A 20,825-nucleotide genomic window follows, 5' to 3' on the forward strand; every position below is an offset into this window, starting at 1 on the left:
GCAAAACATGCCGCTCTGTTCTGGGCCAGCTGCAGCTTAACTAGGTCCTTCTTTGCAGCACTTGACCATATGACTGGACAATAATCAAGATAATATGCAACTAGAGCCTGCAGGACTTGCTTTGTGGTGTCAAAAAAGCAGAGCACCTCTTTATCACGGACAGACCTCTCCCCATCTTTACAACCATTAAATCTACAGTGTTGTTTTGACCGTGACAGTTTACAATCTAACGCAGGGATGGCTAACTTTGATGGGGTTATGTGCCACAAATATCTGAACTCATCATGAGGGGCCGCAGTTGCTCGCGGGTCTGCAGGAACCACCAGTAGTCCATCCCTGATCTAAGGGGGGGAGGGTGTATGGATGTGAGTAGTTCCTGCAGACTCGAGAGCAACTGTCCTCAATTTGTTCAACAGCCACACCATTCAGTGCCAGATTCAGGCTGAGGGTACAGTGTATGTTTTTTTTTATCGGTGTAAGTTTATGTGCAGTACCTGAAAGTCTATGAATCAACAGGTAAAGTAGTGGACAAATTATATTTGTCACATGCGCCAAATACTGTGAAATTCTTACAAGCCCTTTTCCAACAATGCCGTTTTAAGAAAGAGAGAAAATAGAGCCTTTCTAAAGTGGGCGTACATCCTACAGTATACTATACATTTGGGCCGGGACGTAACCAGTATCGCGATACTTGTTAGTATTGTGGCGTAGGAAAAAAAACACAATGCGGATTTAATTTCTTTATAAGTTAAAGGCTCTGCATGGTCAATCCGACATCTGCATCAAGGAAGTGAGTGTGTTTATACTGGACCTCCCGCCCCCACCTACCATCAAGCAATCATGTCAATGCGGAGCATTACGGAGCCCTTTGCATTGTTACAAAATTTGGCCTCTGCATTCCACCGGAGGCTCTGCAATTGTGTCAGACTATCCATACTGCACCTACGACCACATTTTCGGATCAAGCATAAATTGTCTCTTAACCCCACCCTGACTGTTACTCTGGGCTGGGATCTCCACCCAACCTCATCTATTCCATTATCACTGCTGTTAGTGATTGATGCCTCTACCCCCTGCAGGTACACAGGCCAGTCAGATATGCTAACAAAGACATATGCCAGAGACCGTTAAATGTGGCAGGGAATAAGGCCAAAATGCAGCAACGGGAAAAGGGTCTCCAGATGTAGCACAGATGCTAGACAGAATGTATTAAGAACATTTATGTTTTAAGCAAACAGTGGGTTAGTTTTAGTTTTTTGCATTTCTGAGATTAGACTTTTTTCAGTGTTTTTCAAAAAGCGTTGTTTGGGGCAGTTGTGTGCATCCCACACGAGCTGCAAGATAAAGGTATGCATACTTTGCAGCAGCTGCCTGTGGCTATTTTGATAAATAGGCAAGAAAAACAGTGAGTGTATTGAATGTTTCCTAGAGCATTTGAAATTTGCCAAACTCCTGTTTACTTGAATATAATTAAAGCTTAAAGGTCCAATGCAGCCATTGTTATCTCAATATCAAATAATTTTGAGGTAACAATTAAGTACTTTACTGTGATTTGTGTTCTCTAATTAAAATAGTAAAAAAAAAAATAATAATTGCTTCTTAGCTTAGAGTCATTTCTCAAGCTAGGACTGTCTGGAAGTGGTCTAAGTGGGGAGGGAAAGTCTGAAAACTAGCTTTGGAATTCTTATTGGTCTATTAACTAATTTACCGGATGATGATGTCACCAGGCAGGCCAAAACTCCATCCCACCAAAACAGGCTGAAATTTCAGGCACTCTTTTCAAACAGCTATTACATTAAAAGGGCAATATCATCATTTTCACAATTGAACTCTATTATTTCAACCTCATAGTGTGGAAATATTGATACAACTCAGTAAAATAATTTTTTTAATGGTACTTTGCCTTTAACAGAATGAAATTCCACACAAGCCATGTAAACTCTAGCTCATAGGCTGTCCACGAAGCTTAGGTTATCTACAAGACTTCTTACATCCCTCCAATTCCCTCCAGCATTTCACTGAAACTAATCCCTACATTCACAAACATGTATTCTGCCTTGCTCAACCACACACACCTCCTTGCGTAAGGAGATGAAGCAAGGAAGGGTAATATTAGAGATAAAGAGGATTTGATTCAACAAATTCAGACATTTCCAGGCATGTGGGGAAAGGGGCCGGAGGGAGGCGGAGACACCGGCACGACACACAAAGGCAGCATCAAGGGGAATGAATGACTATATGTGAGGTGTGTGGATACACTGATGCATGGCGCCCATCTGCCTTTCATAACCGTCATCTCCCCCCCGTTTCCCCATAATTATGATCAACTGGCTATTCACTGGTGGCTTAGGCAATCAGGGCCGCGATCATGCAGTAGTCTGTTCATCCGACACCAAACCCACATAATGCATCTCTGCCCAGTTTAGAGTTTAGAAGGTCAGTGGGGTGGTAACTGCCACGGAGGAAGATAGTATCTATGTCAGTCCCTTCAATCAACTCCCATTTTTTAGTGCCATAGTTTCAAGTTTTAATGGGAAAATATGTATGATATAGCCTATTCCCTGTCTTTACTATAAAGAGATGACAAAAAATTGTTAGATGATGAAAGCATTTCAGCTTTGGTTGTAGTTTCAGCTTTGGCTCAACTCAGGCCATCATACCTGGTATCCTGTAGAACACTTAACCAGATGTCCAGGTATTTCAGACCAGGGCCCATGTCTGGTCCTCCTCTAGCCTGGTGGAACTATTCTGATCTCGCTTGCTTCTGTTTCGGTTGACTGGGCTAGTCTTTCTTCAGTAAGGAAGAAAACTGGGTAGAGGAGGTTGTAGCTGCACAGGGAGCTTTGGTTGAGTTTTACCTCGCCATGTATTTAATGCTGCCACCCATACAGCCTAACAGTCAGGGTTTGGGTCAATTCCAATTTAATTTGAAATTCCAATTAAATTCACTCATGAAGTGGAGAATGTATGTTCAATTCAATTCAAATGTCAACATTCTTTAAGCTATTGAATTGGGATTAGACTTTTTGGACTATTTCAATTGAAATTGAATTGTAACTGTACAAATATTTAATCTTGAATTGATGGAAGTAAGGCAATTAGTATAAAAAATGGAGTAAAGGATTTGTTTTAAATCATTTCAACTTCTACATTTCTAGTATAGCTAGCCTGTCTGAACAGTGACATTATCATCCTGAAAGCCTGAGGGAATTGAATTTGAATTTGGGGAATGTACCTAACATTGGAATTGAATTATCTCTGAATTCAACGACTGAACTGGAGTTTGAATTGAGTTAAATGGAATTTACAGGGAGAGGGAATTTAATTTAATTTCTGGAATAAACCCCAACTCTGGTGACGGTGCAAGAACACAGTATCATAGTGCCTCAAAGCTATTGATCTATTGCTCTTCAGCGACGTATCAGAGTGAAGGAGCACCCCTTGGCTCATACTGTATGTCAGCCAGCTAGCTGTTTAAACCATGAACAAAGCAATTTACCTAGGGAAGCATCCACTCACTAAACACTACATGTACTCAATACATCAGCCTTGAGCTGCCTGTCAAATGCAAAGCTGATATTTCATGCTACTTGTAGACAGCTTATTCCAAAGTGTCTGAATCCTATTGGGTTCAGCCCAGAGACTGGTAGTGGTATCTACAGTAGAACATAACATAAAATAACTTGGAGTAGTGGGGCCCACAAGTGTGTGTTGGGAGCCTTTTTGTTGTCTGGCGCCATTCCACGACAGATCCTATCAATTCACATCTGTGGAGCGGCTCTGAAGCCGCTCGCACAATGGGGAGACATTTGCCCCGCTGCACTATCAAAGAGAACATCCATCTGTGTCCCACACAAACATCTGACTCAACCTGGGGCTTTGTAGAGGAGATGAGATGCTGTTCGCTGCAAATGAAAAGAGGAAAGGCTCAGAGCGTAGAGAGTAGAGGCAGTAATGGACCTCCAACAAATGATTGCTAAGAGGAAGCGATGTAGGAACAGAGAAAAAACACTCATTCCCTCCTGCTCTGCTCAGTCCTACAATCATATTTCAAGCTTTTTTGTTCCTAAAGTTTTCATAGTTTGGTTTTGATGTGGAATTGGAATGTGACATGAGTTTTTGATTAGGCACACACAAATATGTATAAAAGGTTTTGCAGACGAGTCGCCGCCTCACGAAAATAGAAATATTAACTTTGCACTTGTTCACCCGAAACTCATGGGGATCAAAAAAACGTTCATTACCAAGTGTTGCTCTGTGTTGGGAGAGAAATGCCACACACACACTGAAGAATGTTACTCCCACACATGGCTGAGCAAATAAGTTTGGGAGATAGGATAGCACTGACGCAGACAGATAGACACGTGCGAGCGCACGCACAAAAGGAAAACAGTTCAACTTAACAGAGGGGGAGAGAGAGAAAAAGTACAAGTTTGATTCAGCTGACACTAAGCAATTGCAAACAAGTCACAAACAACTAAGAGTTACAACAATCTGTTTTTTTGTAACTTCAAATATTAGTACATGTCCATCTGACAATGCCCTAGTACAAGGATGGGCAACTCCGTTCACTGCCGCAGTAGCTGATGCTGCACATCAATGGCGTTTGGTTGATATAGGGAAATATACAGTGCCTTGCAAAAGTATTTAGACCCCTTGGATTTCTTCACATTTTGTGTTGGTGACCTGACAGGTCACCCATTGAGCATGTTTGGGATGCTCTGGATCAACATGTAGGACAGCGTGTTCCAGTTCCCGCCAATATCCAGCAACTTCGCACGGCCATTGAAGAGGAGTGGGGCAACATTCCATAGGCCACAATCAACAGCCTGATCAATTCTATGTGAAGGAGATGTGTCACGCTGCATGAGGCAAAAGGTGGTCACATAAGATACTGACTGGTTTTCTGATCCATGCCCCTACTTTTCTGTGACCAACAGATGCAAATCTGTATTCCCAGTCATGTGAAATCCATAGATTAGGGCCTAATGAATTCATTTCAATTGACTGATGTCCTTTTATGAACTGTAACTCAATAAAATCTTTGAAATTGTTCCATTTTGCGTTTATATTTTTGTTCAGTATAGTTGATTTACTAACACGTATGCTGACCCAGTACTTCATATGAACCGTTTTAGTTCTCTTGTTAGAGAGCTAACCTTCATAAGAGTTATATTTACTCGTTATTTCAGTTTCTCTCAACACATTCTGAAGTCGACTGAGGCAGTGAGATGGAATTTTTTGTTCTAATTAGGGACATGGCTTTTGTTCTTCTGACGAGGTTGTGCACTTCACAGAAACAAAAGTGTTTGACTTAAATTGGATGTCAGGCGGCCTTGTATGTCTGGCAGGTACTACCTTGTGAAGTCTTACGACACTCTCTTCTCTGTCTGTCTCTCCCACAGGGGCTAAAACCCATGGACCACAACGGGCTCTCGGATCCGTATGTCAAACTGCACCTACTGCCTGGGGCCAGTAAGGTACGTACCTGTCTTATTATACTTACATTAAAAGGTACATTATAGTAGTTTAGTTGCTAACTCAAATTGTGTGTACAGTTCATAGGCACTATGATAATAGTAATACACTGCTCAAAAAAATAAAGGGAACACTTAAACAACACAATGTAACTCCAAGTCAATCACACTTCTGTGAAATCAAACTGTCCACTTAGGAAGCAACACTGATTGACAATAAATTTCACATGCTGTTGTGCAAATGGAATAGACAAAAGGTGGAAATTATAGGCAATTAGCAAGACACCCCCAATAAAGGAGTGGTTCTGCAGGTGGTGACCACAGACCACTTCTCAGTTCCTATGCTTCCTGGCTGATGTTTTGGTCACTTTTGAATGCTGGCGGTGCTTTCACTCTAGTGGTAGCATGAGACGGAGTCTACAACCCACACATGTGGCTCAGGTAGTGCAGCTCATCCAGGATGGCACATCAATGCGAGCTGTGGCAAGAAGGTTTGCTGTGTCTGTCAGCGTAGTGTCCAGAGCATGGAGGCGCTACCAGGAGACAGGCCAGTACATCAGGAGACGTGGAGGAGGCCGTAGGAGGGCAACAACCCAGCAGCAGGACCGCTACCTCCGCCTTTGTACAAGGAGGAGCACTGCCAGAGCCCTGCAAAATGACCTCCAGCAGGCCACAAATGTGCATGTGTCTGCTCAAACGGTCAGAAACAGACTCCATGAGGGTGGTATGAGGGACCGACGTCCACAGGTGGGGGTCGTGCTTACAGCCCAACACCGTGCAGGACGTTTGGCATTTGCCAGAGAACACCAAGATTGGAAAATTCGCCACTGGCGCCCTGTGCTCTTCACAGATGAAAGCAGGTTCACAATGAGCACATGTGACAGAGTCTGGAGACGCCGTGGAGAACGTTCTGCTGCCTGCAACATCCTCCAGCATGACCGGTTTGGCGGTGGGTCAGTCATGGTGTGGGGTGGCATTTCTTTGGYGGGCCGCACAGCCCTCCATGTGCTCGCCAGAGGTAGCCTGACTGCCATTAGGTACAGAGATGAAATCCTCAGACCCCTTGTGAGACCATATGCTGGTGCGGTTGGCCCTGGGTTCCTCCTAATGCAAGACAATGCTAGACCTCATGTGGCTGGAGTGTGTCAGCAGTTCCTGCTAGAGGAAGGAATTGATGCTATGGACTGGCCCGCCCGTTCCCCAGACCTGAATCCAATTGAGCACATCTGGGACATCATGTCTCGCTCCATCCACCAARGCCACGTTGCACCACAGACTGTCCAGGAGTTGGCGGATGCTTTAGTCCAGGTCTGGGAGGAGATCCCTCAGGAGACCATCRGVCACCTCATCAGGAYCATGCCCAGGCGTTGTAGGGAGGTCATACAGGCACGTGGAGGCCACACACACTACTGAGCCTCATTTTGACTTGTTTTAAGGACATTACATCAAAGTTGGATCAGCCTGTAGTGTGGTTTTCCACTTTAATTTTGAGTGTGACTCCAAATCCAGACCTCCATGGGTTGATAAATTTGATTTCCATTGATAGTTTTTGTGTGATTTTGTTGTCAGCACATTCAACTATGTAAAGAAAAAAGTATTTAATAAGAATATTTCATTCATTCAGATCTAGGATGTGTTATTTTAGTGTTCCCTTTATTTTTTTGAGCAGTGTATATTTCTTTCCTCATACAATACAATCTGTAATTTATAGGCTAACAAGGAGATGTGCCCTTTTCTTTCCAATGAGGTCATTTCTGGACAATAAGTTTAGCCATTTAGGGGACCCTTTTTGGCTCAAGAGCACCAAGTGTATTACACTCCAAAAACAGAGATGTTTTCAGACCTCAAATGTGTTCTTCTGTTGAGATAAGTCCAGCTCCAAGCCCATCTGCTTTGTAGTTCCAGCAATATGCCACTGTCCAAAAATAATAGACAGATAAGAACCATATAATTTCCAGATTTATTGTGCTTATCTTTTCCATTCACTTGAGGCGTACACAACTGGTGGTGTGGGATGTGGATTCATCTTGATATTAGGATACTATTGAAAACATCTGACAAACTTAGATTTTGGAGTGTAATGTCCCTTTAATACTCTAAATGCAGTGATGCATTGATGCATAATATTGGCCTGTGTGTTGCATATCAGATGGTGTCATGTCTGATTATCGCAAATTAATGGACACTATCATGCCCTGTTATGAAAGCGGACACTATCATGCCCTGTTATGAAAGCGGACACTATCATGCCCTGTTATGAATGCTTGGAATATACAGTAGCTTGCGTGAAGGTTTATCTGCTGCTGCTACTCTGCTGCTTCTACTCTGTTCTTTATTTTACACATATTATTAGCTATCCTGATGGCTAGTCACTTTACCCTGCCTTCATGTACATTGAGCAAAAATATAAACTCAACATGCAAAATGTCAAAGATTTTACTGAATTACAGTTCATATAAGGAAATCAGTCAATTTCAAAAACTGTATTAGGCCCTAATCTATGGATTTCACATGACTGGGAATACAGATATTAATCTGTTGGTCACAAATACCTGAACAAAAAAAGTAGGGGCGTGGATCAGAAACCAGTGAGAATCTGGTGTGATCACCATCTTCTTTGCATAGAGTTGATCAGGCTGTTGATTGTGGGTTGTGGAATGTTGTCCCACTCCTCTTCAAAGTTGATGGATATTGGCGGGAACTCTAACACGCTGTCGTACACATTGTGTGTTCGTTGTATGTAGCTTATGCTATCAAAAGATGGAACCCTCGCAAGGCTGCAGGCCCAGACGGCATTCCCAGCCGCGTCCTCAGAGCATGCGCAGACCAGCTGGCTGGTGTGTTTACGGACATATTCAATCAATCCTTATCCCAGTCTGCTGTTCCCACATGCTTCAAGAGGGCCACCATTGTTCCTGTTCCCAAGAAAGCTAAGGTAACTGAGCTAAACGACTACCGCCCCGTAGCACTCACTTCCGTCATCATGAAGTGCTTTGAGAGACTAGTCAAGGACCATATCACCTCCACCCTACCGGACACCCTAGACCCACTCCAATTTGCTTACCGACCCAATAGGTCCACAGACGACGCAATCGCAACCACACTGCACACTGCCCTAACCCATCTGGACAATGCTGTTCATCGACTACAGCTCAGCATTTAACACCATAGTACCCTCCAAACTCGTCATCAAGCTCGAGACCCTGGGTCTCGACCCCGCCCTGTGCAACTGGGTCCTGGACTTCCTGACGGGCCGCCACCAGGTGGTGAGGGTAGGTAACAACATCTCCACCCCGCTGATCCTCAACACRGGGGCCCCACAAGGGTGCGTTCTGAGCCCTCTCCTGTACTCCCTGTTCACCCACGACTGCGTGGCCATGCACGCCTCCAACTCAATCATCAAGTTTGAGAGAGGCAGCGGCGCCTCTTCAACCTCAGGAGGCTGAAGAAATTCGGCTTGTCACCAAAAGCACTCACAAACTTCTACAGATGCACAATCGAGAGCATCCTGTCGGGCTGTGTCACCGCCTGGTGCGGCAACTGCTCCGCCCACAACCGTAAGGCTCTCCAGAGGGTAGTGAGGTCTGCAGAACGCATCACCGGGGGCAAACTACCTGCCCTCCAGGACACCTGCACCACCCGATGTCACAGGTAGGCCATGAAGATCATCAAGGACAACAACCACCCAAGCCACTGCCTGTTCACCCCGCTATCATCCAGAAGGCGAGGTCAGTACAGGTGCATCAAAGCAGGGACCGAGAGACTGAAAAACAGCTTCTATCTCAAGGCCATCAGACTGTTGGACAGCCACCACTAACATTTAGCGGCCGCTGCCAACATACTGACTCAACTCCAGCCACTTTAAAAATGGGAATTGATGGAAATTATGTAAAAATGTACCACTAGCCACTTTAAACAATGCCACTTAATGTAGTGTTTGCATACCCTACATTACCCATCTCATATGTATATGTATATACTGTACTCTATATCATCTACTGCATCTTGCCATCTTTATGTAATACATGCACCACTAGCCACTTTAAACTATGCCACTTTATGTTTACATACCCTACAGTACTCATCTCATATGTATATGCCGTGCTCTATACCATCTACTGCATCTTGCCTATGCCGTTCTGTACCATCACTCATTCATATATCTTTATGTACATATTCTTTATCCCTTTACACTTGTGTGTATAAGGTAGTAGTTGTGGAATTGTTAGGTTAGATTACTTGTTGTTATTACTGCATTGTCGGAACTAGAAGCACAAGCATTTCGCTACACTCGCATTAACATCTGCTAACCATGTGTATGTGACTAATAAAATTTGATTTGATTTGATTTGATTTGATGCATGCCCATACCATAACCCCACCGCCACCATGGGCACTCTGTTCACAACGTTGACATCAGCAAACCGGTCGCCCACACGACGCCATACATGCTGTGTGCCATCTATCCGGTACGGTTGAAACAGGGATTCCTCTGTGAAGAGCACACTTCTCCGAACTGCAGTCAGGTCAAGACCCTGGTGAGGACGACGAGCACGTAGATGAGCTTCCCTGAGACGGTTTCTGACAGTTTGCAGAGAAATTCTTCAGTTGTGCAAACACACAATTTCATCACTTGTCCGGGTGGCTGGTCTCAGATGATCCCACAGGTGAAGAAGCCAGATGTGGAGGACCTTGGCGGCGTGGTTACACGTGGTCTGCGGTTGTGAGGCCAGTTGGACGTACTGCCAAATTCTCTAAAATGATGTTGGAGACGGCTTATGGTAGAGAAATTAACATAAACACACAACTGCACATTTTAGAGTGCCCTTTTATTGTCCCAAATTTGTGCACAACATTTTTGAGAAATAAGCTTTTTTGTGCATATGCAACATTTCTGGGATATTTTATTTCAGCTCATGGAACCAACACTTTACATGTTGCGTTCATATTTTTGTTCAGTACACATATCTACCTCAAATACCTCATACCCCTGCACATTGATCTGGTACTGGTACTTTCACAGTAAAGTCCACACCCATTGTATTAGGCGCATTTGACAAATACAAATTAATTTGATCAAACTGGCTTAACTTGTGTTTTTACTGCAGCAAATCATTTATCGTATAGTGACACCAGTTATATCGATATACCCCCAGCCTGTCATGTCAGGCTTGCGACAGCGTAGATCGGGCCCTATGACAAGTAGTTTAGGAAGAGTGTTACAGTGATTAATTAGTGAAGAGAACATTGCTATTGAGCCATTACTAATTTCAGATTATGTCTACGGTTATCAGACGGTTGGCAATTAATTTTATCCATGCTGATCGTGTCCATTCAAAGGGATGACGCATGCTGTCCCATTCTCTCCAACCCCCTCAAGTTTAGCCCGTTCTCATCTTCCATTCATTGCCAAGCCAAGACCTTATTTCATTACCAAAGCCCAGGTAGTCTTTCACTGTGACTTATTATGTCAGTTCAAGGGTTTTGAATCCTTTAATCAAATTCTTGTAGTGTAGTACCTGCGGATCAAGCCAGTTCTTTTTAGATGTCTGTTACCATTTCCCGGCCACAAATAGTGTTGTCTTGCCACATTGTCTCCGTGATCTAGCCTTCTGTCGTGCCAACAATCCACTTAGCAGCTGCAAATAAGGGTTTTCTAATCAGCCAGGCTGTCCCCAACTGTTTGGACACCTTGACCTCCGTGTGAACTCTCCTTAAGACCATTATTAGGTAATTGATTGGGTGTGAACGTCAGGCATATGGACACTGTTAAATTTGGGGGCCTGAAATTGCACCACAAACATGGCAGCTGTGACAGGCCTCAGATGTTCCTCACTCCTTCTTAATGGCGGCCATCAAGTGGTCCAGACAGACAGACTTGCCGCCAGAGAATTTACATCCAAATTTGTTTTGCTTGTGTCTGAGTTTGGTCTAGTGCTAACGCAGCCAACTCCAGACTGCGCATGGCCTGTGAAAAAACAAAGTTTTTAGAATTTCGAATTTCAATCCCCACGTTGATCTCCTCAACCCGGTCTGCACACCTCTCATCGTTTTTTTTTTAATCACTATACCTTTTTTAATCACTATATCTGTCCCAATAAAACAATGACATTTGAAAGAGGAGGGTAATTCACTTCCCCTTTTCATAAAAACTAAACACAAGTTGCCTTAGCAATGGTGTCAACCTCTGGTCCTGGAGAGCGTTAGATAGACACATTGCTCTGGTTGTTTGTGTGGAGTTTCAGAAATGAATCAGCTGCTGTTTGAGAGGAAACCAATAAGCTGGGGCTTTGTTCTCCGGAACATTCATGTTCGATGACTCAGCGGCAAATAATCCCACCAGTTAATTGAAGATGTTCTTCATCCTCACTGTCCATTACTCACCACCACACACAATATCATCTTGCTGTTTCATTCAACTCAACACTGATCCCTAACAGAACGTGTGGGCTTGTGAAATCCACCTTGCAAAGCAATGTGCTTCTCTAATCACTAAATTGGAGTGAAGTGTCTCATAGCAATGGAACTCTGTGGTAGGAGCTGTTCCTTAACTTTCTATAAAGAGCACAATACAGTGTAAAAGCTACATACCATCTTACTCACAAGTCAACATATAAGCAAGGGTTTGCCAATGACATGCATACGTCTATATGGTTTTTTCCTTAAACACTTATGGATGTTCATGCATTGCATTGAAATGTTTCTTAGGTGCTGTTACAGTATGGTATGATGTTTTATGTTGTGCACTTCTTAGACACATTGTTATATAAGCATTTTTAGTATCGATACAATACTACTGCATATACAGTACCAATCAAAAGTTTGGACACCTACTCATTCAAGGGTTTATCTTTATTTTTACTATTTTCTATATTGTAGAATAATAGTGAAGACATCAAAACTATGAAATAACACAAATAGAATCATGTTGTCACCAAAAAATTGTTAAACAAATCAAAATATATTTTAGATTTTAGATTCTTCAAAGTAGCCACCCTTTGCCTTGATGACAGCTTTGCACACTCTTTGCAGTCCCTCAACCAGCTTCAGCTGGAATGTTTTTCCAACAGTCTTGAAGGAGTACCCACATATGCTGAGAACTTGTTGGCTGCTTTTCCTTCACTCTGCGGTCAAACTCATCCCAAACCATCTCAATTGGGTTGAGGTCGAGTGATTGTGGAGGCCAGGTCATCTGATGCAGAACTCCATCACTCTCCTTCTTGGTCAAATAGCCCTTACACAGCCTGGAGGTGTGTTTTGGGTCATTGTCCTTTTGAAATACAAATGATAGTCTCACTAAGCGCAAACCAGTGCTCAGCATATGTGGGAACTCTTTCAAGACTGTTGGAAAATCACTCCAGGTGAAGCTGGTTGAGAGAATGCCAAGAGTGTGCAAAGCTGTCATCAAGGCAAAGGCTACTTTGAAAAATATAAAATATATTTTCATTTGTGTTATTTCATAGTTTTGATGTCTTCACAATTCTACAATGTAGAAAATAGTAAAAATCAAGAAAAACCCTTTTGACTGGTACTGTATGTGACAGCCCTTTTTTACGTGCATGTCAGATAAAAGGTAGGGATGAAAGGGACATACTGAACTCTCTATTTTAATCAAATATCCAACCTCACTCTTATCGCAAAAGATTAGTAACCAGAGGCTGCTGCTGCAGATGCAACCGTAAATATAGATACTTCCTCATGTAATGGCTTATGTAAAGCCATTGAATGTGTGATTCATCACTGTGGAATTATATTCTTACTGCATCGACCCCAGTCAGCAGGCATACAATGGCACTACTTTGCAGATTCTAGTGATAACCAAAACCATGTATACCTTATATGTATGTGATATGTGATTTGTGGTTGTCTTACCTACCTTTAAGTTAACTGCACTGATTGAAAATCACTGGTGATAACTAGCTAATGCAGTCAGCATGCATTGATTGATTGATATTGGTAGATTAGTTTAATTTGAGAAATATTCAAGTCACTGGCAGGCAGCCAGGTTGATATTTCCCTGGCTGTCTTTTGTGATTAAATGCATCTCTCACATCAGATGGTAATCAGTTATAGATCACCACTTGTGATGCACAAACAACGCACCACAGCCGCGAGATAGATGAACACAACACGGAAGCTTCTTGTTCAAACTTTTGTTTAATCGAACCCACTGGAATTAATAATTGCCTGCTTATTAAGTTCCCAGCATGCATTGATATGCCTATTCTTTCATTTAATTGCAATCTGGCATTTTCATTCTACGTCTGAGAAACGTTGTCCTTGTGTGTCGCTACTGTGGCATTCTGGTGTTGACGAAATCACCCGAGAATTGAGAACGTGTCATAAACAGGGAAATTGTTCACACCTCTGGTTTAACCTGAGAAGAGATTGATATGGATGAGATGAGACGAGATTTCTAATCTGAATTACATGACCATTGTCAAATCCCACATGACCGTTGAGTCATAGTAATATCCTTTTATGCACTCTGGACATGCATTGGTAGTAGCCAATTCGCTAACGACCGCCAGGTCACTAATGGCCTGATACTTGATACTAAGTGCTCTATTGTCCCTCTAACTACTCTGATACCAATGCAAATACAATCGAAAGTACAACAGTGGTGTGCAGAACGGCATTTTGGAACGCACAACTTGTCGACCCTTGTCACGGATGGCCTATTGCAGCGGAAGACCACACCGTGTTCCACTCCTATCAGCTAAAAACAAGAAGAAGCAGCTCCAATGGGCACATGATCACCAACACTGGACAATTGAGGAGTGGAAAAACATCGCCTGGAATATGACAGCTAGTTCAGTTTACTTGAGAGTCCCCAGGCTTCAACCCAATTGAGAATATTTGGGATGAGATGGACTGTTCTAAAGGCAAATGTCGGTCCGACCCGGTACCTAATAAACTGGCCGGTGAGTGTATATGAGCCCAAGCCCCCCCCAAAAACACATCATTAAAATAATGATTGTGTCATTATACAATACATAGCCTAATAGCCTACCACATATTACTCACGGCAGAAAAAACAACAACAACATAGATTTAAGATATTCTCCAAAATGAAACAAATTCTAGTAATCACCTTTTGAGTGTGAACTGTATACTGGATTCGCATACTGGATGGACTGTTACCTTATGCTACACTCCAAACTTTCTATCCATGAGTCTGGGAGAGAATAGCCTAGTAATAGGGATTTTTTTATATTTTCATAATTAATAGACTGACACATTACCTTTAGCCACAGCATATCTCACCACCATGCGTTTCCATCTCCTCTTCTCTCACCTTCATACCTTTCTCAAGCGCACAGAGAGAGTAGCTGTCGACAGTTTAATGAAATATGTTTTGTTGTGAAAACATCTTACTATCGATGTTCCCAAGCAGATTTCACTTGGTTTTCCAAATTAAGCACTGGGTAGCTGCAGGAACAGGGTTGGATATCCCATGGCATACAGAGTTTGGGCGGAATATCACCTGTCTCACAGCGAGAGGCTGCATGCTCCTCAAACAGTGGTTGATGTGTGGTGTGAAATAAGGGTTCTTATAAGCCCATGTAACAGTATAACTTTAAACCGTCCCCTCGCCCCGACACGGGCGCGAACTAGGGACCCTCTGCACACATCAACAACAGTCACCCACGAAGCGTCGTTACCCATCGCTCCACAAAAGCTGTGGCACCCAGACATTTCTATATGCAAAAAGCAGAGTTCTGATGGTTACCACTAAAAAGAGGAGGATCCCAGCTGCTAATATATTGATTTCTCAGCTGATAATATTAAGCACATGCTCCACTATAAAAACGGAGTAGCCTACCCAGCATGATTGAAAAACAAACCATGGGAAGCGGCCTCCATTCGCTATTCGAGTGCATAAGGATTACATGTATTTTTCCCCTGCCCCTGTTCCTGCCCATTTGATAATGGGCAATTCTAAATCTTAAACAAATTTTACATATTAGTAAAGACAAGATTAATTTGAGAAAAGTCTGATGGGTGAAAATACTTGATGAGATAACACCTTGAGGCAAGGAACAGAGTGCAATACTTTTTAGCAATTTTTTATAATCTTATAGTTCGGTCATGGAGCCCATATATGTTTTGATTTCTAAGACATTCTAAGGTTTTTATCATTCACAACTAAAGTTTCCAAATAACTCTAAATCTAGCATATAGGACCTAGCTCAAATGATCACTTTTATGCTAAACATAGCCACTTGGAATTGGAAAAATATTGTTTATTTTATTCAGCTAAGTTCAATTATATTCTTCTTACTATTGAACAAAAATATGAAAGCAACATGTAAAGTGTTGTTCCCATGTTTCATGAGTTGAAAAAGACGGCAAAAAGTTTTGATACAAACAACATTTTGTGTACAAATTTGATTACAGGAATGTCCACCAAAGCTGTTGCCAGAGAATTACATTTTCATTTCTCTACCATAAGCCGCCTCCATTTGTTTAGAGAATTTGGCAGTAGGTCCAACCGGCCTCACACTGTAATCACGCCAGCCGAGGACCTCCACATCCGGCTTCTATTTATGCATAGTCACTTTACCCCTACCTACATGTACATATTACCTCAATTACCTTGACTAACCTGTACCCCCGCACATTGACTCGGTACCGGCACCCCCTGTATATAGCCTCATTATTGTTATTTTTTTGTTGCTCTTTTATTTATTGTTTACATTCGTTTATTTAGTAAATATTTTCTTAACTCTTATTTTTCTTAACTGCATTGTTGGTTAAGGGCTTGTAAGTAAGTATTTCACAATAAGGTCTACACTTGTTGTATTCGGCGAATGCGACAAATAACATTTGATTTGACTTGAAAAACTGAGTTTGCACAACCAAAGAATTTCTGCACAAACTGTCAGAATCCTTCTCAGGGAAGCTCATCTGCGTGCTCGTCGTCCTCACCAGGGTCTTGACCTGACTACAGTTCGAAACCGAGTTCAGTGGGAAAATGCTGAGCTTCGATGCCTGCTGGCCGGCTAGAGAAGTGTGCTCTTTACGGATGAATCCCGGTTTCAACTGTACGGTATGGGCAGGCAGTTCAACGGTATTGGCAGGCATAAGCTATGGACAACGAACACAATTGCATTTTATCGATGGCGATTTGAATGCACAGTGATAGCGGGATGAGATCCTGAGGCCCATTGTTGTGCCATTCATCCGCCGTCATCACCTCATGTTTCAGCACGATAATGCACAGTCACATGTCGCAAGGATCTGTACACAATTCCTGGAAGCTGAAAATGTCCCAGTTCTTCCATGGCCTGCATACTCACCAGACATGTCACCCATTGAGCAAGTTTGGGATGCTCTGGATTAACGTGTACGACAGCGTGTTCTAGTTCCCGCCAATATCCAGCAACTTCGTACAACCATTGAAAAGGAGTGGAACAACATTCCGCAGGCCACAATCAACAGCCTCAAATCAAATTGTATTGGTCACATAGATATGGTTAGCAGATGTTATTATGAGTGTAGCGAAATGCTTGTGCTTCTAGTTCTGACAGTGCAGCAATATCTAACAAGTAATATCTAACAATTCCAGAACAAATGCCTAATCTAAGTAAGGAATGGAATAAGAATATATAAATATATGGATGAGCAATGCCAGAGCGGCATAGGCTAAGATGCAATAGATAGTATAGAATGCAGTATATACATGTGAGATGAGTAACACAAGATATGTAAACATTATTAAAGTGGCATTATTAAAGTGACTAGTGAAAAGGAGTGATCAACTCTATGCGAAAGAGATATGTGGCGCTGCATGAGGCAAATGGTGGTCACACCAGATACTGACTGGTTTTATGATGGTTTTATGATCCACCCCTCTATGTTTTTTTTAAGGTATCTGTGACCAACAGATGCATATCTGTATTCCCAGTCATGTGAAATTCATAGATTAGGGCCTAATTTATTTATTTCTAATGATTGATTTACTTTTATATACTGTAACTCAGTCAAATCTTTTAAATTGTTGCATGTTGTGTTTTATCTTTTTGTTCAATGTATAAAATCATATAGTATAAAATAATGGCACATGAGTTATAAGCTTATCTTGTCTGCTAAATGAACTAGCCTACAGCCTATGGCATGGAGCTTAGCCAGATAACATGTACAGTCGTGGCCAAAAGTTTTGAGAATGACACAAATATTAATTTTCACAAAGTCTGCTGCCTCAGTTGGTATGATGGCAATTTGCATATACTCCAGAATGTTATGAAGAGTGATCAAATGAATTGCAATTAATTGCAAAGTCCCTCTTTGCCATGCAAATGAACTGAATCCCCGAAAAACATTTCCACTGCATTTCAGCCCTGCCACAAAAGGACCAGCTGACATCATGTCAGTGATTCTCTCGTTAACACAGGTGTGAGTGTTGACGAGGACAAGGCTGGAGATCACTATGTCATGCTGATTGAGTTTGAATAACAGACTGGAAGCTTCAAAAGGAGGGTGGTGCTTGGAATCATTCTTCTTCCTCTGTCAATCATGGTTACCTGCAAGGAAACACGTGCCGTCATCATTGCTTTGCACAAAAAGGGCTTCACAGGCAAGGATATTGCTGCCCGTAAGATTGCGCCTAAATCAACCGTTTATCAGATCATCAAGCACTTCAAGGAGAGCGGTTCAATTGTTGTGAAGGATGCTTCAGGGCGCCCAAGAAAGTCCAACAAGCGCCAGGACCGTCTCCTAAAGTTGATTCAGCTGCAGGATCGGGGCACCACCAGTACAGGGCTTGCTCAGGAATGGCAGCAGGCAGGTGCAAGTGCATCTGCACGCACAGTGAGGCGAAGACTTTTGGAGGATGGCCTGGTGTCAAGAAGGGCAGCAAAGAAGCCACTTCTCTCCAGGAAATACATCAGTGACAGACTGATATTCTGCAAAAGGTACAGGGATTGGACTGCTGAGGACTGGGGTAAATTAATTTTCTCTGATGAATCCCCTTTCCGATTGTTTGGGGCATCTGGAAAAAAGCTTGTCCGGAGAAGACAAGGTGAGCGCTACTATCAGTCCTGTGTCATGCCAACAGTAAAGCATCCTGAGACCATTCATGTGTGGGGTTGCTTCTCAGCTAAGGGAGTGGGCTCACTCACAATTTTGCCTAAGAACACAGCCATGAATAAAGAATGGTACCAACACATCCTCCGAGAGCAACTTCTCCCAACCATCCAGGAACAGTTTGACGAACAATGCCTTTTCCAGCATGATGGAGCACCTTGACATAAGGCAAAAGTGATAACTAAGTGGCTTGGGGAAGAAAACATCGATATTTTAGGTCCATGGTGAGGAAACTCCCCAGACCTTAATCACATTGAGAACTTGTGGTCAATCCTCAAGAGGCAGGTGGACAAACAAAAACCCACAAATTCTGACCAACTCCAAGCATTGATTATGCAAGAATGGGCTGCCATCAGTCAGGATGTGGCCCAGAAGCTAATTGACAGCATGCCAGGGCGAATTGCAGGGGTCTTGAAAAAGAAGGGTCAACACTGCAAATATTGACTCTTTGCATCAACTTCATGTAATTGTCAATAATAGCCTTTGACACTTATGAAATGCTTGTAATTATACTTCAGTATTCCATAGTAACATCTGACAAAAATATCCAAAGACACTGAAGCAGCAAACTTTGTTTAAATTGATATTTGTGTGATTCTCAAAACTTTTGGCCACGACTGCAGTAAGCAGACTATTTTATTTAGACCTGCCTAAAATAGATAATGGATTTATTGTGATGGTGTATATTAAATGGAGTTATTATACTTTTATAAATTGTAGATGTTCCAAACGTGTTTATGTTAATTCACTGTCAATTACTGTGAGGCCGGTAGGCATTTGCATGACAATAACCGTCTGACAAAATTTCATGACCACCACAGCCCTATCTGGGGTCGTATATTATGTGTTAGAGCCAGGAGTGTTACCATTCCACCACAGGCTCTGCTTGGAAAACCCGAATTCTGTGACCTAATAATGACTTCTATTGTGCCCTATGTGTCATTGTCAGCCTATGATGGAGTGGAGGTCGAAGGTCAATACCTAAATACAATTTCTTTCTCCCTCTCTATTGCTTTCTCTCTCTTTATTGCTTGTTCATTCTCTCTCACACACACTCTCTCTCTCTCTCACTCACTCACTCACTCACTCACTCACCACTCACTCACTCACCCTCTCACTCAACTCACTCATCATTCACTCATTCACTCACTCACTCACTGTCAGGCCAAATAAGCTTCGCACCAAGACCCTGCAAACACCCTCAACCCCATCTGGAGCGAGACCCTGACCTACTATGGCATCACCGATGAGGATAGGTCCGCAAAACACTCAGGTAATCTTCTTCTGTCTCCATATTCTAACCCCTAGCCTGCTTAACATACATTCAATCAACGTTGGATCACGTTAATCAACGTGTCAAGTACAAAGGAAGATGATTGGGACACAGAAAAAAGAGACCGACACGCCCCCATTCTCAGGGACGCAGTGGAGCAGTTGAGAGCTTAAAGTTCTTGTGTCCACATCACCCAAACAAACTAACAATGGTCCAAGCAAACCAAGACAGTCGTGAAGAGGCAGCAACAAAACATTCCCCCTCAGGGACTGAAAAAGAATTGGCATGCGTCTCAGACTCCTCGACAGGTTCTACAGCATGCACCATCGAGGCATCCTGACTGTGTTGCATCACTGACTGGTATGGCAACTGCTCGGCCTCTGAACCGCAAGCACTACACAGGGTGGCGAATGGCAAATAGACATCTTGGGCCAAGTCTTCGCTGCATCCAGGACCTCTAACCAGGCGGTTGTCAGAGAAAAATTGTCCAAGACTCCAGCATCCTAGTCATAGACGTGTCACTCGCTACCGCACGGCAGCAGTACCAGAAGCGCCAAGCCTAGGTCCAAGAGGCTTCTAAACAGCATCTACCCCACAAGCCAAAGACTCCTGAACATTTAATCAAATGGTACCCAGACTATTGTGCATTGAACCCCCTCCCCATTTACCCCACCTTACACCGCTGCTACTCTCGTTTTTATCTATGCATAGTCACTTTAATAACTCTACCTACAGTACAGTTGAAGTCAGAAGATTTACATACACCTTATCCAAATACATAAACTCAGTTTTTCACAATTCCTGACATTTAATCCTAGTAAACAATTCCCTGTCTTAGGTCAGTTAGGATCACCACTTTATTCTAAGAATGTGAAATGTCAGCATAATAGTAGAGTGATTTATTTCAGCTTTTATTTCTTTCATCACATTCCAGTGGGTCAGAATTTTACTTACACTCAATTAGATTTTGGTAGCGATGCCTTAAA

At 42.7% G+C, this 20,825-nt stretch overlaps 1 protein-coding gene across 1 annotated transcript in view; it reads left to right on the forward strand.

Moving 5' to 3' along the window:
- The window catches only part of LOC111950595 (double C2-like domain-containing protein beta), a 179,288-nt gene that overhangs the window by 109,362 nt on the left and 49,101 nt on the right, over nt 1-20,825 (forward strand). The window contains 4 exon segments of the mRNA XM_023968298.2: nt 5,406-5,481; nt 19,733-19,756; nt 19,759-19,818; nt 19,821-19,839. Of these exon segments, the coding sequence (XP_023824066.1) occupies nt 5,406-5,481; nt 19,733-19,756; nt 19,759-19,818; nt 19,821-19,839 (179 nt within the window).

This window comes from Salvelinus sp. IW2-2015, linkage group LG23 (genome assembly GCF_002910315.2).
Source record: "Salvelinus sp. IW2-2015 linkage group LG23, ASM291031v2, whole genome shotgun sequence".
Lineage (NCBI taxonomy): Eukaryota > Metazoa > Chordata > Actinopteri > Salmoniformes > Salmonidae > Salvelinus > Salvelinus sp. IW2-2015.